The following is a 24,773-nucleotide window of genomic DNA, read 5'->3' as shown; positions in this document are numbered from 1 at the left end:
ATACAAAAGCTTTTTTTTAATTTCACTTTCTTTTCTCTTTTTAATTTTAAAATTCTTCAATAAATTTTATATTTAACTGTAACAAGATGTTATTTCTGTCATTTGCGAAATCTCAGGCTAGAGTCGAACTCATCATATCCTGTCCTGCAGGCAAGCAACTTAACCACTGGACTACTGAAACTTTCTCTTCTTAATTCCTGCATCAACCCATGTAGAACACTGGCAAGCTATATTACCTCACATTTCTGGGATGCAACTTTTTTTTGTGGTGCCACTGTAAAGTTTGTCTCAGACTGGAATTGAAACCAACATCTTTCATCCTTCAGGCCAGCATCTGAACCAGTGGACCACTGAAAATTTTACTTCTGCAAAATTACTTTATAGTCATAAAAGCCAGGTGATTGTTATGCCTTCCAAAAAGAAACTGTGTTTTTAGTCATCTATTACACATGAACTTTTTTTTAAGTTCTAGAGTAATGTAAATAATCTGTTACGGCATTACCACCTATCTTGCTCAGTAGTTAACAGTGATTATTTTAAATTCTTAAACTGTATATCTCTCCATTTAGAGTAATGACAATATTTATTGGTAATTTTTTTTTTAAATAAACATCTGGCTAGATTTTCTTTTCCATTATTTATGCACTGTTACTGATGCACTGATGACTAATATTGTTCAAATGTTGTACTTTTGATTTTCTTTTTAAAAGATATAGGCATCTTTGTGTTGTAGCATTAGGAAAAAAAAAACTGCACTTTAGGTGATAACTAGTTTTAGATTTTTTTATTGAAACAGCATAAAAAGTTCATCCTTAGGCATTGATTTTAAATGAAATGAATCAGTGCATTTTAAGAAAAACATGTAAGGATTCTTATATTGAAAATAAAATCTGGCACTGATAATAATTAAAATATTCTATAATTAAAACAATCCTATTTCAAAGCTGCCTACAAGAGAAACCAGTGATCAGAAAAATGTGAATTTTTTTGTGTATGAAGGGATAATATAATGTCTTTCAGTGGGGAAAAAAAAAAATTAGTTACAGATATCATCACCAGAAGACATTATATTAATAAATTATACACTTAGCCACACCTTTACAATAGTTTTACAATTTTACAAATTTTGTTACAAAAAACATGTTCCACACATGGCCATTACTTTCAGCTGCCATCTGAAATTGCAAGGTAGCATGTTCCACAGTTGACTACACTGCAGTCAACATGTGCACACGTGTATATTCAGCACGTGGCATGAAATGCTGGCTTTAAGATCAGGTAAAGTTCTTGAACTGTAACGACTTATCAGATGTTTCAAATGTCCCCAAAGCCAAAAATTGCATGGACTGAGTTCTGGGGATCAGGGAGGCCACACATTACAAAAGTTCCAGCTGTTTTGGTAAAACAATTTTACCAGCAAAGTGCAATCTCGTAAACTTATCATCATTGTGAGCAACAAGCACATTGAAAACAAAGTCTCTGTGAATGTTTCTAGTTTTTGCAACAGTTGCTGCATGACATTGACAAAGGTTTATATTTTTGCTGCAGGTTTTTCAAAGTAAAGTGCCCTCTGGTGGTGCTATTTGTAACTAATTCCCCCCCCCACTGAAAGACATTCTCATACCTTCATTAAGTCTGCCACAAAATTTCACAATTTTCTGATCACTGGTTTCGCTTGTAGGCAGCTTTGAAATAGGGTTCTTTAGTTATAGACACCCTGTATATTTCTTTAAAAAAATAATGAAATAGTAAAAATTTCTTTCTAGATTGAAAAAGGGAAGCAAATCATTTGTATGATTTCCTGTTGTTTTGTAATTCAATAAAATTTAATTATTTTATTTATAAATTATTTTATTATTTATTATTTTATTATTTTATTATTTATTATTATAATTATTTTATTTTATTTATATTTTAATAAATTTATTTATAATGTGTATATAATTCACATGTATATATGTAAGAATAAGTATTTCTTTCTATGAGAGGAGAAGAATTGATGAAGGCTGTATGAGTACCAATTTACAGCTCTTTTAGTAATCAGGCTGGTTCATGTGTTTCAAAGTTATTAGTTGAAACTGAAATGTAAAGGATCAGATTGCAAGTTTTTCTTTTCCTCCATAAATTTTCTTTTACTGCAGTATCTAAATAGTTGACACTAAGTATCCATTGTATTTAGAGTGACTTTACACAAAATATACAAACAGAATAGAATAATTATTTTCTCTTGGAAAAGGAAGATATATTATTTTCTCTGAAAGTGCTTTAAGGTTAATTGTTTTGCTCTTTCATTTGAAATCTATGCCAGATAAAGGTTGCAATTTCCCAGTGATAAATTCTGAAAATGCTGCACAACTTCAATATTATTAACTGGCAAAACATAACTCCTATATCTGTCATTAGTCTCTTTATGCTTTTTCATCCCATTCCACAATATTAAAAACTTATTTTTAAGATTTGCTTTGTTTTGAAGTATAATGTTTCCCAAGCATTGCTTACAAAAGTAACTTATGTATTTTAAAATATAAATTAGTGTAGTTTCAGTAATTTAAAATAAAATTCCTTATGTTGGGAACTTCATTGTAAGCTTGATGTAATTTTTTGTTGATATGTTCTGTTCTATTTGAGAGCACACGGCATTTAGCTTTATTATCAGTCCCCGCTCCATTTATTTCTGAATATAAATTAATAAGCTGTCCAGTAACTGTTTTTAAAAGAAAAATGTCATATTTTGAAATTGTAAATGTATCAGAAAATAAAAGTTCTGCTGAAATATGAAATATTTTGTGCAGTCTTTATTAATTTTATAATATTTTTTAATCTGGTGATAAAACTATGAAAAATAATTATTACTATTGCAGACATTGCCGTTTTATTGTAAAGTACTATTAGTGGTATTAAAATTATCCTTTCTTTCATGTTTCCAGTATTGATTTGTTAAAGCTTATTTATAATTATTTATGTCTAGAAAAAATATTTGTCATGCCTTATTTTCATTATAGAAATTGTGTGAAAATAAAAATTTTTTGTGATTAATTTTAAAAAATGTCCTACTTAGCATAGTAAAAAAGCCCTAAAAATAATGTACTTTTCATATAAAAGCAGGTTTTGACAGAAGTTTTTCCGGTAGCCTTTTAAATACAGGCAAGGCTTTAAGTGATTTATTAATTATAAAAACAAAATTCTTTGATATTTGCTTGACTTATAAGTTTATTTTAAAATTTGTTTCAAGTGTGCTCCTTACATATTTAATTTTTGTATATTTTCATTCAAATAATTTACTCTCATAAAAGTGATTGACTAGCTCGAATAGTTTAAAAGCATTGGCGTATGTGTTTTAACTATTTTTTTTTTAATTTGCATCTTAAAAATACTTGATAAAATGTTTTTATTGTTAGATAAAATCACAAATAATTATGCAAGAGACTTGAGTGACTGAGTATTCAATGCAGTTACACAAAAATGCAGTATTTTAAGTAGATAATATGACTAAAGTGCATAGTCACTATAGATTTATGATGATAATGTAAAAGTGTTTTCTTTTTCTTCTTGTTATATAAAATGCTATGTTTGTGGTCTTTTAAAAAAGTTATGAAATTTTATTATGTGTTAATAGATATTCTATATAGCCAGAAGTCATCGGAAATTTTGAATTTTACACATTATTTATTTATTTTGAATTCCCAGAGAAATACATAATTTGTTGCTCTATAACAATGGTCATGTAAATGACAAGCTTGACTTCATTCTTTCCAGTCAAAATTCAGCAGTGAATGCATTTAGAAGATCAGCAATAAATTGATGTAGAAAAAAAAAAAAGTCTCAAAGCTTTCAATTTAAATTTAATGAGAATCTCGGCAATTTGAAAGAAATGTTTTGCTGCTTAGCAGAGGGCATATATGTCTTTCAAACTTGGTAAACAAAATCAGCAATTTAAAAGAAATGTGTTGCAACTTCTCAAAATAAAGCATTTTTATGTTCAATGTACCAGTGTGCCAAAGTGTGAGATATTTAATTTGGCTTTTAAATTTAATCTGTTTGTTATTTGCTAACCAAACAATTTAAAAGCAATAAAAGCTGTTCTTCATCTGAGTTATTATTAATTACTAGAGAGACTCAAGAAATTACACTAGCTAGATTCATTAAAATCATATGTATTTTCCTCTTTTTATGATAATTATTTTAGGCAGCAGGTCATGCAAGTAGCTAGTTCAAGAGAAATGTTAAATTAAAATTTGAAATCAAAACTGTGAGTATTTATTGAAATATGAAATTTGACAGAAAATTTTTATATCATAAACAGTTTTCCAACTATATAGGGCAACCTGTTTAAAATTCCAGGTGAATATTGTTCAAATTCATAAAGATATTGATGATATTTTTATTTTATTGGCCACTTCTTTGCTGTAAGTGCTAATCAAATATCATGCAAATAAGCAAAAATCCATGTCTGATGCTACATAAGCAATAGCCGAAAGTGCTTGAGCATGGATTTCATGCCAAATTTAATGTATATAAAGATCTGAGTAACTTTGATACAATTTAAGGAAAATCCTTTGTCAGTCAGCTTATTCCAGTAACCCAGTATAAATTACTATATGATCAATATTGTTTTAAATTTGCATGATTGTTACCCTTGTAATTTTTAGTTACCAAATTATGAAAGAAAAAGTTCATGTATTTTTCACATGGGTAGGTAAAAATTATTTTTTTAAATGCTCACTTCTCATCAAATATCCAATGTTTTCATTTCAAATTTCAGTTTAATGTTTCTCTTGAAGAATGTTGTCATCATTTTCTGTAATATATGCATATCTTTAATATATGTATTAATTTTACAAAAATGCATTGTATATAGCTTGTAAAATATTTTGTAAAAACTGTAAATCTTTTTCTGATATAGGATAATAAAAAAATTTTTTTTTTCTTAATCATTTTGTTGTTAGTGCTTCTAAATGCACTTGTGGTAGAATTTTCACTGGAAAGAGTGACTGCTAATTCATTGCAATAGATTTTAAGGAATACAATATTTGTTAGTAATATTATACATACAGATATTTCACCAAATTAATTTTTAAGATAGGAATAATATTGTTGTGTTTTTCTTTCCTGACATCAGATGTTACGTTATTTTCTTCCTTCACGTTCGTACGGGGTTCGTGAGGATTTGGAGTGAATAATGACATTACTACTTGATGAAGTATCGAAACACTTTATTGGCCAGTGTTCTCAGGACAGCTCCAAAATCCCGTTTACACAGTCGTCGAAGAACTACAATAAACACGCTGGAACAATCAGCAACACAGCCTTCAGGTTATCAGGCCATAACGGAAAGACAGCTTCACGGCAAAGCACTAGAGTACAGCTCCCGACTCTGCTCGGTCGTTCTCGGAACTCCACATACTCTCGAGACTCTCCACGCTACAACTCGCGATGCACTCAAGGACACACAGAGCACAGCTTGCGACTCTTCGGTTCAGTCATTCCCGGAGCTCAACACGCTCTCTCAACGATGCACTAACCGCAATACACTACAAGACTCTTTCGGTGCACTCGACGACTCACTCAGCACTCGCTGCCTGGCTGTCAACTCGATTGACTCGCTAGACGAGACACCATCTCGATGCTAACTAACTCGCACCCTAGACGAGGCACTCTAACTCACCCTCTTGACGAGGCACACTGTCGATACTAATTCTCTGCATACCAGTAGGGTCTATATAGCTTTTGGCTGGTGTTCGAGAACATTCTGGTCTAAACCGGTAAGAATTCATTCCAGAATGTTCTCCATCCGTCCATGGCATATCGCCAAATGGGCGATTTCTCGCCAGATTTGGCAACCCTAAAAGTGCTTTGTGGGGAAGCCGTCTTACGCACCTGTACATACATTTCGTAACAATATATTACGAATATGGTTTCTTTTAATATGCTTTCACTGTGTTAAATTCATTGTATGTGCTAATAAAAATTCAGAAAGTGGTTCTTTTTTTTTTTTTTCCCCCAATTTTTTATTTTGTATTTTAACTGAACCTCTTTTAATTTTTTTATCATAACTCAAAGCCGTATCAGATATAATCTGTTGTATTTATATCTGAAAAAAATTCCTGAGTATATTTCCTCGGGCATGCAGAAGTTTTAGTTTTAATTTAGTTTACTGCACTCAGTTGAGTGTATTAAGAGGTTACTAATTGATAATTTAAATATATATGTGCTACGATGTGAATTCAACAGCAGTAAGAACTATTTCTTAATCTTATGCATGAAATACAATTAACCAGAGTGAGTTGATTTGGTTAATTTTAAACATTATTATTAATTTTTTGGTGTGTTTTTACTATCTTAATAAACTTGACAACATTTGAATATCTGTTTTTTATAAACATGAAATTTCTGATTTGTGATATTGTTTCATAATGAAATAACATTTAATTGAATATTCTGTTAGACAGTTTTTATTTTATTTTATGTGTATTGTATTTTTAATGAATAATCTTTTGTCTGATAACTATAACCATAGCACTCAATATATATATATTTTTTTTAGGAACTAGATGCTCAAGAGAGAAATAAAATGAGGTAAGTTAAAATCTGTGTTTATCATAGCAATATTTTGATTCACTATATCTATACTGGAAGCAAAATGTATGTGCTATATCAGGTAACCACTACAGTATACTACGTCATAACACATGTTTGAAGAGAAATAATTTGCTTAGTAAAATAAAGCAGTAGTCATCTTCATAGTATAACAACTTTTATGTTTAACAAAAATAGGTTTCAAGAATGAATGCCGATGTATGTGAACATGAGGAGAGCTATATTCTTAACCAATATACAGATAGGATTATTGTTACATAAATACAGTTTTTTTTTTTTTTTTTTTTTTTTTTTTTATAGTTAAACTTACAGTTTTAGGTATATGAAATAATGCAATTAGTAAGCAAGGGTTCAAAAATCTAGTTATATGGATGCTTTCAATTATTACAACACTTATGAACTCAGTTATTTGTTGTAATATCTAGTACTGCTTCCCTTTTGATAGATTAAAAAATGAAGCAATATTACTTTATATTTCTTTTGTTGTATTCAGACCTGTAAGCTATGATTAATGTCTGTTAAAAAATCTGTTTGTCTTAATAGTTGCTGTCAAGAAGATGTAGCCTTTTTTTATAGAACTAAATGAATTAGATTTTTTTTTTCAAAGTTATTACAGTCTGTCTATCATAAGAAAAGCTCTCACCAGTTAGTCTGCAGCTGTCTGTTGCCATAGAAACGAGCCGTGAACCATTTTCCGTAAGGGTGTCTTGAAGACATATGATAAACTCTTTTTTTCCTCAGCTAACAGTCGCCAAAAACAAAATAACAATAAAGTAACCCTTGGTTCGCCCCTATTTGAAATATACTAGCCCTGTTTCTATAGCAACCGCCACCCACCAGACACGACTGTTCTTCGCATAGACAGACAGTATAACTGCAGGATTGGTGCTAGGTTTTTTTGCTACCCTGATCTACCTGTGTGGCTTCTAAATTCTGCAGAGTACCAGCCTAAATTTTAATAACGTTGGCCATCCAGTTCAGTCTTATGGGTTGAACTCACTCTGATGTGGCACCCTAATGAATGCTTATTTAGTTGTATTATAACTTGTCTTATAGTTTTCTTATTTTATCATAATTGCAAGTATTATATTCACTCTTTTATGGATTTTAGCTGCTAAATAAATTGTATATTTAAAGCAATGTTGATGCATGGAGTTATTATCTTTTTTCTGTTATATTTTACATTTTGTTAATTTTTTACTTTTCCCTCATAATGCATTTATTTATAACATTTTAAAACCTTAATATTTTATATGTTTTATAATCACATAAGTGTCCATTTGTAAATGCGTTATCAAATTTTAATTTCATTCTAATCTGTGTCACTTTTCACTTCAATGTTCTAATGAAAGCTTGTTGATTTCTTCAAAATTGCATATAGTATTTTGTTTTTTTCCAGATTTCTAAAATTTAAGAAAATATTAGTATTTTCAATGAGCAGCTGAACTTCAGATTCCATAGTCATTAAAATGTTTTCCATATTTATTCTTATAAAAAATTTTACAAACAAGTTGTACTTTCTGTTCATTTCAAGATTTAGAGAAATTTGAGAAGTTTCACATTTTAACGGTTGCCGAAAAGGATTTGTTAGTTTTTTTTTTTACTCTTGCTGAGTTCACAATCTACTTAGTCTGCTGTTGCACTTGCTCCTGCTAACCCATTTCTTTTGCTTTCATTATTAAAGCGTCATTTTTTTCACACTTAAGCCGTAGACAATTCAAGAGCAAAATCACAAAATTTTTATATAATTTAACAAAATATAGAATTTCTGACGTAGTGTTAAGTGTTGGCATACTTTTTTTTATATTTTTGTCAATCTTTTCTTAGTTTATTCTATCAGTGTTCAGTTTTCTTAATGAGATGGCTAGCAAAAATTTTGTTTTTGTCTTCTTATTAGTAACATTCTCTGTGTTAACTTTATTCATTATGACTTTATTCATATTAAGTTTGTTCATAATAGCACAATTTTTGCATGTATGCCACATAAAATTCAATTCAAGAACAAAATCATCAGATATTTTAAAACAGCAAATCTTTAGAATTTTTTATAGACAGTCTCATGCTGGAGATAAAAATGTTTTGTTCCATACGTTGCTTACTTCGAAATTGTTGAGTTTGTTAATCAAAAATTCATTAAAGTTTTATAAAATAGGAAGCAGATATTAAATAAATTCAAAATTCAGCCTTCCAAGTGCACATTTTCAGGTAGAGGACTATATTATTCAAAGTTTGATGTCTCTAGATACTATCGTTTTTTCACATTGCGAAAAACATTCATACAAATTCTTCATTATTTAATTTCTTTAAAAATAATACAGGGCAATTATATTTGATTTTCAACAATTTGAAAAGCAATACACTGTTTATAGTGATCAATGCATAATCGCATTTTGAGACCAGTAGCTCCTTTTGAGCTAAATAAGAGTCATTGATTGTTGCATTAAACGTGAAGCTTTGTTGCATCAAATTAAAACTAAAATCAAAAATCTTTGTTGTATCAAACTCTCATTGAAAAACTTTTAAGCTGTAATCTCAAACACATGGTTTGGAGTCCATTTTTTCCTAGTAGCTATCATATTCTGATTTTTCAATTCATTGCTAGTAACTTTCAGTATTAATTCCTTCTCCCCTCTTGTGAAAATTTATGCATGATCTTAAAATTAATCTGTGACTATTAAAAATACTAACTGGCTAAAGAGGGTACATCTGAAAATTCTGTTATGAGAAGAAGATCACATTAGGAGTGAAAATCTTCATTGAAGAACATGTGCCATCAAACGAACATAATATTCATGTGGACATGCAGGAAGGTCTGATTGATTTTATAATGCAAATAATGATAGCTGGTTAGAATAATACAATTAAATCTGTGTTTGCCATCCATTTATGTGAACAGAAGAATTGCTGTATAATTTTTTATTCCAAGCAATTTCAACAGTTTTCTGCGAATAACCAAAATGGAATTTTTTCCTGATCTAAGTGATAAAGAGCAGCACAAATTTACAGAATCCAATTCTATATGAGGGCTTATGTGACATATACATTTATACATTGTTAATACTCATCTTGGATTATGCTCTGAAAATGTTCAATATTCCTCTCCGAGTACTGATCTTTTTTAAGGATCTCTCCAGTATTATAGATGAAGAAATAAAATTTTTTGGCACTTTAATTTGCTTTTAAAAATACTATTTTTTTTAATTTAGCATAATTTTTATTTATTTATTTATTTATTTAATGATTTTCTGATGCTTTCTAATAATCCTCATTTCCTGAAAAGTGTTCACAAAGCAGTATGCTGTGTTGCCAAAATAGGTAGTCCATGATGTTGCCAAAATATATTTATGTGGCAACCTAGGTATGCATAAGCAATACACAACTGTTGAGTTCCACTGAAGGTCACTTTTAAATTCAACAACCGTTCGTGTTTATTTTTGTTGTATTGTGAACATCATTTCTTCTTGTAAGAAATTATAGTAGTACTGCAGAATTTGTAAGCTGGTGAAAAAAAAAAAAAAATTGTCACATTTCTTCAGAAATGTGGTATTTTGCGTAACAGTATAGAATGCAAAAATTTGCACTCGGTGAATTTTTGCATTTTTTACTCTTACTTGGTAAATGATTGAATTTTACCGATGAAAATTTGTGTACCTTCAGCCAAATTTGTGTAATTCTCTATTTTTTAAGCAAAAATGCATTGCTATATACAATGAAAAAATCCAGTGTGCTTGATACCAAAGTTGTGCAATTCTCTGATTTTTTTTAAGTAAAAAAAAAGAGAACTGTGTACACGGAAAGAACACCACCACCAAAAAAAAAAGGTTGCATTTTTAATTTTGTTAGTTGGTTGCTATTTTATGTAACTCTTGGTGCACTTCTATTTTTGAAAATAGCTATTATGTTCTGAATCTACAATTTTTGGCAAGTTGGTAACTTTTTGAGAGGGAGTGTGGATAATCAGAATGTACCAATTTTCTTTGTAGATGAATGTCTAATTTGAGCATAGTAAATATAAAATTAAAAGCTCAGTTGTATAAAATTTATAGCATTTTTTAATTCAAATTAGCTGTGTATTGTATTTTATAGCAAATTTGGTTACATTATTACATATCTTTTATTTATAGAGTTCAAACTACTAGAAAAGATATCTCTTCTTTTTCAATATTTTTTTATGATTTTCTGTTTTGTAGATGTGTATTCTAATAGAAATTCTACTTTTTTATTTATATATGTTAATTGTGGAAAGTATATATTTTCGCTATATTCTCCAAGCATATAATTATTTTTGTGATGATGATTTTTATGTTAGAACATTGATTTAAATCTGTATTTGATATTAAATCATTTAATTGTTGTTCATGTAATATAGCAACAGATCTCTCTCACATTTCATTCATGAGAAAATTTAATACATTTTCTTTCACAGTCGACCTTTGGAAGGACAATTATACAAGTACACTAATGTTGTAAAAGGTTGGCAATATCGCTGGTTCATCCTCAATCCAGAAACTGGTATTTTGGAATATTATATGGTATATATCATTTGCCTTTTTTGTTTGGTGGGGATTGTCATCCATCTGCGAGTATTTTGTAATTTTAATTGCTATTAACCATAATAGTTTATTTTCCATAAAAATGTCTTTTTTAATATAATTTTATTTAATTACAAAAGCAGAAACAGTTAACATTTTATGTATTAGATTGTATGCCTTAGAACTAAACATATTTTAATATGTTTAGTCAATGTTTTGGTCATTGATTGACATGAAAATAGGTTTAGTTATTTATATTTTGATGCATGTAACTTCTCTGACCACCAACCATCTTTGAAAATTAGAAGAAATTTAAGGATAGCTATCCCATTTTGTAAGTTTCACACAGCATCTTGATAATTTCTTTATGAATAAATCTAGTGACTTTTCTAAAAAAAAGAATTTTCCAGCTGCCGGAAAGATTGAAAAAAGTCAGTGGTACTGTGGGGATTTAATGAAAGTTTTTTTTTTTTTTTTTCTCTTCATCTTTATTTTTAATCAAAAAAAAAAAAAAAACTGCTGAACTTTCTGGATGACCCTATATTTAATCCATTATAATGTAGCAGTCATTATTTTTTTAACAGAAGTGATTTTTATTATTACCACACTTTCATATATGTTATATTTCTCTCTGGTTTAGCTTGATGAGGTGAAGAAAAAAAGACCTAGAGGAGCTATATTTTTAGCTGTAAGTATTTTATTAGAAATATTTATTATAAATAAAGCACAAAATCCAAAATTATTGATCAGACATTTAAAAGTAAATCCCTTATTACATAAGGTGTATAGAAAGCTAACTATTTTACATGCTGAGTTAATTTTTCATGTTTAAAAAAATAGATGGGCTTTTTTGGGGTGGGATGAAGCAGAACTGGCAAAATATTTTTGAAATCTTAGTAAAAGAGTGCTTAAAAACATATCAACATCTGCTTAGCAAGTATTTTTAAAATATCAGAAAACCAACCTGTGTTTTCATACGTAGATAAATAGTAGCAAAGTTGAGTGAAATGTTTGGTTATAGGAATATGTCTTAGAAAGTACTTTCTATCTACATGTATGGCTATAATGTGCAGTAGAATTGTTATGCGTTTAGTATATTTTAAAGTACATGCATGATGATAGCTAACTTATAAATGCAGGCATTTGAATGCACATAGGTTTGCATGGTTTATATTTAATTCTCATTTCACTGCACACTGTCCACCAGCTGCAAGAATATACATATTCATCTTAGGATTCTACCCCCCATAAATATTTCTTGTTTCTTTTAAACTTTTTTTATTATTATTTATGAATGGAACAGCACCAGTGAGGCCTAAAATTAACCAAACAAGCCTTTTCCAGCAGTTCATAAAAGAACTAATGTATAGGCAACTTTTCATGGGGATGCAGATAATCAGAAAGTACCTAAGAGCCCTTAAAGTGAATACCGAAGTTTTAAAATTGTCTGTTGATTTTAATAATCATTTTGCCTCCATTAGGAAAAAAATGATACTGAAGATTAAGAAAAGTAAAATTATTTTTCTTAAAATAATTGATAATTTACTTTTATATGCAAGTATGAGGACATCTGAATGTATGAAGACTGCTTTTGCTACTTTTTTTTTCCCTAAATAAGTGTAAGATATTTATATAACATAAATAAGCAGATGTTTCTCATGTAGGGAGCTGTAATATCTCCAAGTGATGAAGACGGCCAAACTTTTGCAATCAGTGCAGCTTGTGGTGAATTATATAAGTTAAAAGGTAATGACAATTTTTCTAGCTGTATTTGCAGTATAATATTTGATAATGTCTATGACTTTTTGAACAAACTCATAGCACAAATTCAAGAGGAACATTATATCATTATTTTATATTTATGCATGCAAATATGCATTTTTAGGTTTTTTCCAAATAATTTTTTATAACTTTTTTATAAATTTTAACTTATGCAGGAACAATTTATACCATACTATTGAATATGCTTTCTCAAAATTATTCTCTAAGCAAAATTATTGTGTTTGAAATATTTTTGACTGTAATACATTAATAAACAGTAAAAATACTTATATATGAATACTTACAATATAATGAATTCAAATATTGTGAACAAAATCAATAATTATGTTATTATCTTTATGATAAGTTTAATTTTTTTTTAAAAATTATAGCTAACGATGCTAAAGAAAGGCAGTTCTGGGTCAACAGGATAAGAGCTGTAGCTGAACATCACACAAAAAGTATTGCTGAAGTACGTGTTTGTAATCTCTTGTAATTCTTTTATCTATAAAGATCCTTTCAACTAGCAGTAAAGTTACTGCTGTTTTGACTTGTTTTCACAAACCCAAATGTAAAAAAAAAATCTTTTATGATGTGTAATTTAAATAGAAAAATAAAATTAAGTAATGGCAACAACATAGATTAATGAAATAACATTTGAAAGAGAGTGAGAGAGGTTGCCATAGCCTTGGGCCTAGTTCAAATCCTGGTGAGGGCTGGGAGATTTATAAGTGTATAGTGTCTTTGTGGGATATGGACTTTTAAAATACATAGGCTGTTTGAAATGTTTCCAATCTAACAAAGAAAAAAGATATTTTCCTCTCCTTGTATGTTTACATATGGTACAACTCTGATATACGCCCTAATTTCACCAAATGTGGCGATATGTGTTCTGTGCTGGTTTTTGGTGCGATTGCATGTTGTATGGCAACCCTGTTGACGTTGAAAAGTCTTTCGCTGGAGTTCGTTGGTTCCCGTCATGCTTTGTGTCTGAGAAGCTAGGGGGAAAAGATTTAATGGTGAAAGTTGTTGAATTGAAGTTCGGCATAAGGAAATATCGTCGTGGTCATCCTGTTGAGGGGCAATGGGTATTTGGAGGTGTGGAAAGAAGGTATGGGAGATTATTTTTAGTGGTTGTGCGTGATAGAAGTAGGGATTTGTGATTATTTGTTATTTTATTTATTTGTGAACCATGGTATGAATTTTCTGGATAGTGTGTCTGGCTGTCATATAAATACGATATTAGTGATTACGTGGCGGCATGTTAAAGGCGGTACGAAATTGGTATATCTGCTCTTCGAAAAAGCATTAATGGTAAGTGCATTTTATTTTATTCTTGTTCTTATTTTGTAGAATGTAATGTTCATTGTTTTTTTTTTTTTTAGTATGAATTTCTGTCGTTATTATTGTTTTTTTGAATTGTTTGAAATTTATTTTAGTTATTTTGTTGATTAGTGCATACCATCTGAATTGTGCAATTCGTAGATGTTTTTTAAAGTTGAAACAGAACGCTGTGTACATGGTATTCTTTGAAATTTATTGTTGTTATAGTTATTTATTAAAGTGAGGTGCGCATAGTTCGTAAATTCGTTTGTTGCCTAAATTGTGCAATTCGTAGATGTTTTTTTAAGTTGAAACAGGATGCTGTGTACATGGTATTCTTTGAAATTTGCTATCTAAATTTTTTGTTTCTGTTTTGAATTTTTAGCTTAAATTGTGTGTTCAAAACGTGGTTTTTGCTTTCGCGAAAACCGTGTTTTTGGAGACATTTTAGGCTTAAAGTTCGAAATGTAGACAAAAAATTTAGATAGCAATATGGCAACGTGGAGTTTCTCGCCAAAAATATTTGGCGAGAAATTTGGTGCCTTGAGGGCGCATATCAGAGTAGTTCCCTACATATTTCTTCCGGTGATGCTGCCATCCTTTTAACCCATTCAAATAATATGTGGAATCTTTCTCTGAAAGGTAGTTATTAACAAAGTTCGTAACCTCCATTTGATGAAAATTTTTGTCCTCTGGGTGCTTCTTTTAGTTTTGGAAACATAAAAGTATGAGGTCTGGCCAGTAGGATGGGTGGTCAAACATTTCAAACTGTAGTTCATGGATTTTCGCCATTACAACTGCTGAGGTGTGAGATGGAGCATAGTCTTGATGAAACAGTTTTTTTTTTCTTTTGCAAATGGGGCTGTTTTTCCACAATGTCTGCCTTCAACTTGTAAAAAATAACATTGCTTAGCATACCCTGGTAATGGTTTTTCACTTTTCAAGATAATCTATTCGCTCAATCCCATGGCTCTCCCAGAAAACTGTTACTGTCACTTTCCCAGCAGAAGGAAGAGTTTTTGCCTTTTTTGCAGTCGATTCATTCTCTCTTTGAGATCCTCCCACTTCAGTTGATTAATACTGCCATCTATATATCGAGGTTGAAAACTTTTCAGACAGCCCTCGTATTGTTGAATTAAAAATTCTGTTGAGAGATTCAGAAAAGAGGAAGGGCACCATCAGATCCATATCACCTGATATTCTCCTTCAAAATTATACCAAAATTTTTTTCTTGTGGGTATAATTTGGTTGCCATCTGTGGCCACCCTGGGCAACAATTCTAAGTGATGATATGGCTAAATAATCAATAAGCTACCAAAGTGTCCAACCATTAGCAGCAAAAAATCTTGAAACGTAAAAATGAGAACACCATACCAGTCAGGCTTCTCTAAAACATTTTACACATAAAAATACAGATAATGAGCAAAAAATTATATAATTTCAAGCAAATAAAATTATTTTTAATACGGTAGAAGTCCGATAATCCGGCACGTTCGGGACCGGCTCGGTGCCGGACTACCGAAAATTCCGGTCTATCGGGCGGTAATTATAAGAACAATTAGGTTAATAATTAAACTAAAAATACAGTATGCAAATACATACAACAAAGTTTATTTTACATTTCATATAATGTATGTACACGTACTGTAAAACATATTTCACTTAGATTTAAAAAAGTCACGAATGTCTTTTTGTTTTCTTGACTTTTGACGTTTAGTATAAAATTTATTTCTAATGATATGGAAATCAATAATTTCTGAAGCACTGTAGCTAGTACTAGCCTCGGCAAAAGAGATAAACTTATTTAGTGATTCTGCAGCTTCTGCCCAGCTGATTTTTTCCTTTTCTTTCGTTTCGGCATCTGAGTAATTTTCTTCAAGATTTTGAGTAGGCTGAGGGTTTACTACAATGTTGATAATGTCCTCATCGGTTAGTTCTTGTTCAACAGGCTCATTCTCGTCGATTAAAAGCCATTCCTCTACTACCTCATCTTCAGGCAGGTTTTTCAAGGGATTGTCAGTACTTCTAACGACATCCAAAACTTTGGTCAGAGCATACTGATGGTTTTCTTCCTCATCAGTCTGTAGAGTTAGGTCAGATGCAGGGTTTGCAGCTGACCAAAGTTTTCTCCAGAATTTTTGGAGTGTTGTATTTTTTACCTGGTTCCAAGATTGTGCAATAGCATAGACGGCATCTTTTACTGTAAACTTTTTTTGAAAATCAGTCACGTCACAGTCGGCATTTAACAGGCCTTGAATAAAAGACCTTCTATAAAAGCATTTAAAATTTTGAATAACCCCTTGGTCCATGGGTTGAATCAAAGATGTTACGTTAGGTGGGAGCAGAGTAGCAACAATATTTCCAGAAACTAACTCATCTACTGGCGGATGGGCTTTGCAATTGTCCAAAAGAAGGATGGCTTTAGTATCTTCTGGTAGACCAAGGCTTTTGAAGGATTCCTTGACCTCAGGCACAAAGTGGTGAAAAAACCAGTCTTTAAAGAGGGCGGCAGTTATCCACGCATTTGATTGAGCATCGTATTGGACAGGCAAGTGTGTAACGTTCTTAAAAGCCCTGGGTTTTGCAGATTTACCTATCACAAAAGGGGTCACTCGGTGGTTTTATTAGCACATAGCAAGACGGTTAATCTGTCTTTGTTTTTTTTAAAACCCTTGGCTGCTTTTTCTCCTTCCCCAGCTAGTGTAGATGTTGGTAAACATCGCCACAATAGCCCTGTTTCATCAGCATTGTAAATCTGTTCAGGTGTTAAATCATTATCAGCCACAATTTTCTCAAACTCGTCTTTGTATTTTTCTGCAGAGTTTTGGTTTGCTGAAAGGGTTTCTCCAGTTACATCAAGTCTTCGAATTCCATGCCGAAACTTAAAGTTTCTGAGCCAACCATCAGAATAATTACATTCACTTTCAGCAACTCCTAAATCATGGCCGAATTTCTTTGCCTTTTCAACAATCATTGGCCCTGTTACCGGCTTTCCTTCAGAACGTACTGCACTAAACCATTTGAACAATGCACTATCTATCTGTTCCAGTTTTGGTTTTTTTTTAATGTTTGTCTAGAAGCCAATTTTTCAGTTGTTACCGATTGAGAAGCAAACTTCATTAGTTCATCTTTTTGTTTTTTAATGTCATAAATATTTGATGAGCCAATATTAAACTCATTCATTAAAACATTTCTATTCTCACCTTTTTCTAGCCGTTTGATGATTTCTAGTTTCTGATTGAGAGTCAGTGTTACGTGTTTTCGTTTCTCTCCTTTTGAACTCAAAGGCTTAGGTTTTGAAAACATGGTCACTGTACAGTTAGAACGAAAATCACTTTTTTTATAAACAGTTTCAAAAGTTACGTTTACTGCGATGTGAAAGGACACAAAACAACAACGCACAAAAAAATGGCGAAGACGCTTCGTGATTGATTAACGGAGCTGCACTGCACCTGAATTTGTTGTGACAGCTGAGACTAGCCGGCCGCTAATTGTTTCCGAACAATACTGAGCGCTTCCGGATGATCTCGAACTACCCCGAAAACTTCTGAATAGCTCTCAAGCGGTTTTATTTGCTTTAAAGACACACTTTTGGAGAAAACCAAAATTTTTACAATTTTCCGGAGCGATGCCGGACTATCGAGCATTCCGGACTGTTGGATGCCGGACTAATGGACTTCTACTGTATGCTACAATCACAATCTGTAGGAAAACTATAAAATTGTGGTTTTATATGCAGTGAGATTTTAGAAAAATGTCTTTGAATTATTTAAAAGTCATAATTCTAAAGCATGGAAAGTGTCACAAAAAGGGAAAGTAAAAATAATTTCAGATTTTTGTACATGAATGATTTTTGAAATAATGTAGCCTTTTTTAACCTTGTTACTACAGTGCATTTATTGATTATCATTTTTAATATTTCACAAATACTATCATAATAAAAATAATAAGACCAAGAATTTAAAATATTTTACCCAAGTATTTCCTTTGAGAATGTTTAATTATTAATATAGCTTTTTACCATATGTAAAAAGAAACTGAAGATTGCTTTCTGTAGTCATTTGAAAACATTGAAATTACTAAATATTTTATCCTTGTACAAATTACAGGATTTTTGTACATATTTAAATATATATATATTTATATATATAAGTAAAGAAAGTATGTATAAGTTTAAATTTATGTTCTATGCAGAAAAATCCACCATTACCTCCCCGAGAACACAGAACTCCTTTATCTGCCATTGAATTAAGAACCTCTGGACCAAATGCTGATACTCATTCTACATGGTATACTGGTTTTCACAGCAGTACTATTATGGACTCTCATCCGACACGCAAAAGAGGAAGTAGAAAAACCAAAACACAAGTTACTCCTCAAACTTCTGTGGTTCAAATTGCTTCTTCTGTGACTGAGGCTTTAAATAACGTCCGTGATATGTTGCGCCAGACTGAAGCATATAATAATTCTTTATCAAGAAAAATTGAGGTAAATTTTTATATTTTTACTTTAATCAAATAATCCATATTAAGGGTTGATCATTCATCGTTAAATGAAATAAAAGTATTTTACATAAATGTGTATCAACAGATTGAAAATGTGTATCATAAAAATGAATATAGATTATGCTAATGCAGTACAAAGTCCGAGATCTGGACTTGCCATGGCTTTGGGATTTTTCGGGATGTTAGATCATCAATTTAAATATAGTAAAATGATACATAGAAATTAGAAATATGAAATAGTGATTTATGAAATAATGAAGTACTTTTAGCCTTAAGGGAATCAAAATTTACAAAAAAAAAGGGCTTTACTTTATTAAACATTATTTTTAATGTAAGTTGTTTGTTTCTTTTTCTGTGCTGATACGTAGTGTATTCGGAAACTAAGTACCGTTTAATTCTAGCGCCGTCGCAGCGCTGTGGTAGGCGTCCCGCGCATGCGCACTAGTCTTTCTTGTTCACTCACTTTCAATTGTCGCCATTTTGGTTGCTCTTTATTGTGTTTTCAGTTTGCTGTGTACATTCAAAATGTTTAAGACAATTAATTCTCCCGCTGACTGTGAGATTCGTGCCGTGATTAAATTTTTGAACGCGAGGAATGTTAAACCGGCCGAAATTTATCGTCAAGTGACAGAAGTTTAAGGTGAATACGCGATAAGTGATGGAATGGTGAGAAAGTAGGTAAGAATGTTTAATGCAGGTCGAACAAATGTCCACGCCGAGGCTCGGAGTGGTCGGCCTTCTGTTGTCACCGATGATTTGGTAAGGAAAGTTGATGAAGCAATTCATGAGAACAGACGCTTCACAATGACAACTCTTTCAGAGGCATTTTCACAAATTTCACGTACTGTTTTGTTCGAAATTGTGTCTGACCGCTTGAATTATCGCAAACTGTGTTCCCGATGGGTTCCAAAACTGCTCACTGATGTTCACAAAACAAAGCGACTTGGTAGTGCCCTGACATTTCTCACGCGGTACAGTGATGAGGGAGAAAACTTTTTAATCCACATTGTGACAGGTGATGAAACTTGGGTGTGTCATTTCACACCAGAATCGAAACAACAATCGATGGAGTGGAGACACACTCATTCTCTGAAAAAACAAAAGTTCAAAGTGACAATGTCATCACAAAAAATCATGTGCACTGTCTTCTTGGATAGGAAAGGCGTTTTGCTTACTGAATTTCTTCCCAGAGGTGAAACCATTAATGCTGCACGATATTGTGAGACTTTAGCAAAACTAAGGCGTGCCATTCAAATCAAACAAAGAAGAATGCTCTGTAAAGGAATTGTGTTGCTCCATGACAATGCTCGGCCCCATACTGCTAGTGTCCCTCAATCGTTAATTCGACAGTTTCATTGGGAGCAGTTCGATCACCCGCCGTTCAGCCCGCACTTGGCGCCGTCCGACTATCACTTGTTCCTGCACATGAAGCGCGAGCTTGGTGGCAAGCGCTTTGGATCTGACGATGACACGAAAAATGCTGTGGAGTCGTGGTTATCGAAACTGGCGGGAAGTTTCTTTGACGATGGTATACAAAAACTGGTCACCCGCTATGACAAGTGTTTGATCATTGGCGGAAACTATGTTGAAAAATAGTTTAAGACATGTTTTTTCATGTAAAAATAAAATTGGATTCGAAAAAATTGTTTTACTATTTTTTTTTTTTCAAAACGGTACTTAGTTTCCGAATATGCCTCGTACTTTCCCTTTAATTCTTTTGATCTTCTTTTTCACATTTAAAGTTCCATTTTTCAAGTCCAAAATGTTGTGATACTGTAATTGCCACATCAACAATTCCTACTAAACTGTCAATCAAAATTTTTTTGTTCTCTGTCACTTTCTTCACTATTGGCAGTGGTATTTTCTGGGTTTGGAACCGTACTACAAATTTTGCCATCTGTTAATTTGATTGTTGATTGGGGCATTATCATTGCAATGAAAAATTTATTTAAATATTATCTTCATTTATTACCACTTCTACATATTTCTTCACAAATTCCATTAATTGAAAACTTTTGCTTTTTGTTTGTGATATCTGAAAATTTTCAAATTTCCGGCTATCATCATAAAGCTTAGCTATCATCATCTATACACTATTGGCAGTGTATCGGGAGACGGGTGAATAAAACATGTTGTTCTGCTAAAATAAACATACAGCATTAAATTTTGGGTTGCTTCTATCAAGTGCTGATAAAGCAAAGCCTGAAGTATTTTAGGTTAGTTATTTATTATACTTACGACTCTTTCCTGCACATGCTTAAATCTTATCTCAGTCCTGAATAAATAAAATTCCTTACTTTATCCAGGAGTCGTACTAGACATTTTGTCTGGTCCAGTCTCTGTGGGTCCAAAATTCTGATGTCAGATGCCTCCCTAAACTCTAAACATTTTGCCGTCCCTTTATTTTTTGCTCAGTGTTTCTCTAAACCCTAAACAATTTTTTCTCCCATAAATTCTGCCACCCACTGTGGCTGCATTAGCTCTGGCACCAGTCCACTGAATACAAAATCAGTTATTTTTAATTCAAGCAGCACTAAATGTAATCTTTTAACCTCTGAGTATCATTTACAAAATCTACATTATTGCATATGGAAAGAAATTTCTGTTAAATTTCTCCCTCAACACACTCCACTTCTCAGCGCAGTTTAGCTGAAATCATCACCAAGCGTAATGTCAAAGTTTAAAGGTTTCCATCTTTTTTATGTTCAAATACTATTATTAAAAATTTTTAGACATCACTACATGAGTCATTTCTCAAGTGGTTGTTAGTCATGTGGTGATGAAAGCAAGAAATAGTAAATAATAATTTACCCGGTTGGCATCAGTGCTAAAGGGAAATTAAGAATCATCAAGATTCTCCATGTTTTATTTTGAAAAAAATATCAAATGTGCAAGCTTAAAGCATTAAAAATACTTCTAAAAATATTCTGGAGGCCGAAATTTTAGATCTTTCTGGATACTGGATCTCTGACTTTGTACTATATAAATAGCATAATATCGTATAATTTTAGTTTTTCTGTAAATAAAATAAAAAACCTTAATAAGAATTGAAATTATTTCATTTAGTATTTTAATTTTAGGCTCTGCCTTACCTTGGAAATGGTCCAAAATGCTGTGATACTGTAAGTAAAATCATTTTTTCTTTTTTCTTGCGCCCCCTTTTTTTGTGTATGTGTGTGTAACAGAAATCATGCTTTTTCAAAGGAAAGTCAAACTTTTAAATGATATGTTTATTGGGTACTATTCTATTTTGAGGACCGTAAAAAATAGCAGCGAAAATATATGCACAAAAACGCGAAATTTAGCAAATGCGCCCAATTAACAGTGCGCCAAATCTAACGTGCGCGCTGATTTCAAATTGCGTAAGTTATGATAGTTCTATATTTCTTAAGATGCTATTGAAATACTAGTTTAATTTTTAAATCCATTTTTGATATCTTACAGATTTAACAATTTGGGAATTGCCCATGACGAAAAGTCTGCAATAGAATTTTTTCAAAGAAAAGGCATCATTCATTATAGAAAATTATGTTTGAACAACCAACGACATGAAATTATGCTTTAGCGATAACTCAGTACCGAAATAGCGATGCAGGAATCCATTATCTTTTTCTTATATAAATTATAATAATGATCTGAAATAGTTATTTACTCTTATGCTCCATTCAGTTATGTTTGGCCTTTTTACTTCCTTGTACGAAGTAAAAAGGAAGTATTGTAATCGCGAAAAGTTTCAGGCAGCATATTTCAACGAAAATATCCATTTTGACCGCTATTGAATGCAATTTAACGATGTTTTTGCATGATATCTGTATGAAAGGACAGAATAAAAGACTCGTCTCCTCCAAAAAAATTATAAAACTGCTTTAAAATTAATTCTGAAGAGAATTTTTCGTGGCGTCTGTACGAACGTATGTATGTACGTACGTATCTCGCATAACTCAAAAACGTGTAACCTCAGAACGTTGAAATTTTGTATAAGGACTGCTATAACATGTAGATGTGCACTTCGTATTTTGGGTGCAATCGGCCTCACCAAACATATATAAATATATATTTATATATATATGCACTCTGTTACCCGGCTCAGTGATCGCAGTATCTTTACTCTTATATGTTTGTAAATTGTACATTTTTTGCTTTAAAAATGATTGAATTATGTTGTTTATATCTTCCGGTTAAGGTTTTTATGCCTTTAGTAAATCTGTATGAAATATTTTTAGAATTATCAACAATTTTAAAGTTGTTTAAGTGCCGCTAAGCCTTTTTTATATGGCGGGCATTGGTTGTTTACGTTTGAAACAGCAGATTTGTTGCCAATTTAGAGAAACTTAGCTTTGCAACAACAAAGATAACGCCTTCATTTATTATTGCCAATTAAATCATGCTTAATCCTTTCTGGAATTTTTTCGAGGAAATAAGTGTTTAAGATTTACTTCGTAATTTTCAATACACATATTACATTGAGTTTTTATGTATATTTGCCTTCTCGCGAAGAGAGAACTGAATTAATTGAATGAGAAATACTCAATTGTCTGTGAAAAACTGTTTCTTTTCTTTTCTTTTTTTTTTTTTTGTTTGCTTAATTTCTTTTATACATCATTCTAGCTTTATTATAGTATTTGAATAGAACATGTGGCAACGATTAGATAATTCTATTCTTTAAATGATATAAATTTTGCACGTTATGAGTTATAATATGAATGAAATATAATACTGTTAAGTGAATCTAACGCCAGAGTGTCGCTATGGTAAATAAATACGTCGGAGAAGTAGATTTAATTCAATCCAATAAGTTTAAATGAAATGCAAGAAAAAATGCGTATAATTTAATATTCCGTACAAGGAAGTCATGTGGTGTATACATCAGATTTTTTATATAAATTTAAATAATAATAATAAGTATTATATGAAATTACCCTTTCATCTAAATTAAAACAATAATCTTTAGATAGTTATTTCCTATTATACTTCCTTTCTTGCGTTATGGTTGCCGCAAATATTTTTGTTAGCACTGGCATCAACAATAGTTTGGCGATTTTTTACGGTCCTCAAAATGGAATAGTACCGTTTATTGATATGTGAATTATTTATATGTATAATCATACTTTATATGCATTAAGTAATTCTTATGTGGGCATCTTTATAAACTCAAATAAATATCTTTATTGACTCTGTAGGTGTAATCACTTATGTTCTTACAGGAATATTTTAAGATCTAGATATGTAAATGATTTATGCCAGTGGTCTCCCAACTTTGCTTTTACTATTATTTTGCTGGTTTTTGTGTTCATTGTTGCAAGTTATTTCTGTTGTTTCCACTGATACAAAGTGCTACTTAGAAACATATAAAAATATGGAAAAAAAAAAACTTCTCCAGTGACTAATATTTCTTATTTAATCTACTAGATTATGCTATATGTTTATTTATTTAAGACAACTTTGTCAAATTCATCTTGGAAAACTTCTTTCCCCTCTGTGAATTTCTTTTAACACCATACTTAATATATATTGTAATTTTATTATGCATGAAATAAATGGTATATAATGAACATGCTTTATATTTCATTACAAATTTTGTAAAAAATCATGCACTAAATCATAAAGTGCATTGATAATATGGGTAAAATACTTTTGGTCTGTCTTTAACTACTAATGGGACATATATATCCCACTAAAAGTTTAAAAATTGCTACTGAGTTAAAAAAAAAGTCCTTCGAATCTCCTGAATGTCAGGGATCATCTTCCAAAAGTTGGAAAATGAAGGTGCCGCTGTGCTTGTTGTACTCAAATGAACGTAGAGAAAAGAACAAAAATGAGTTTCCCTATGTGTAATGTTGGGTTATGCAAAGAATGCTTTACCCTGTACCATATAATGTAAAATCTATTTCATATAATAAAGTTTTCCAGAATAATAGGTATGCTTATTAGTAAGTTGATCTTTATGTGTGGAACATATGTATCCTACCATTAACAATGGCTGGGATATATGTGTCCCAGCCTTTGGCTTGAAAAACCATTTGTCAAAAAATTCCCAATTGCTAAATTTATCTTA

General features: G+C 31.3%; 1 protein-coding gene across 5 annotated transcripts in view; it reads left to right on the top strand.

Moving 5' to 3' along the window:
- The window catches only part of LOC118204684 (oxysterol-binding protein-related protein 11-like), a 135,636-nt gene that overhangs the window by 11,439 nt on the left and 99,424 nt on the right, over positions 1 to 24,773 (top strand). For 3 of the 5 annotated variants that reach the window (XM_085821178.1, XM_085821182.1, XM_085821181.1), the window contains 7 exons: positions 6,545 to 6,576; positions 11,024 to 11,129; positions 11,770 to 11,817; positions 12,794 to 12,875; positions 13,283 to 13,362; positions 18,408 to 18,701; positions 21,799 to 21,840. In XM_085821178.1, coding sequence (XP_085677304.1) covers positions 6,545 to 6,576; positions 11,024 to 11,129; positions 11,770 to 11,817; positions 12,794 to 12,875; positions 13,283 to 13,362; positions 18,408 to 18,701; positions 21,799 to 21,840 — 684 coding nt within the window. Of the gene's footprint in view, positions 1 to 150; positions 398 to 6,544; positions 6,577 to 11,023; positions 11,130 to 11,769; positions 11,818 to 12,793; positions 12,876 to 13,282; positions 13,363 to 18,407; positions 18,702 to 21,798; positions 21,841 to 24,773 lie in introns of all 5 variants that reach the window. The other 2 variants (XM_085821179.1, XM_085821180.1) reach the window with 1 other exon arrangement.

Source organism: Stegodyphus dumicola, chromosome 7 (assembly GCF_044657685.1).
Source record: "Stegodyphus dumicola isolate Sdum_Otavi_A_Nest chromosome 7, ASM4465768v1".
NCBI classification, from domain to species: Eukaryota; Metazoa; Arthropoda; class Arachnida; order Araneae; family Eresidae; genus Stegodyphus; species Stegodyphus dumicola.
This window is presented reverse-complemented; position numbering and strand designations above follow the sequence as displayed.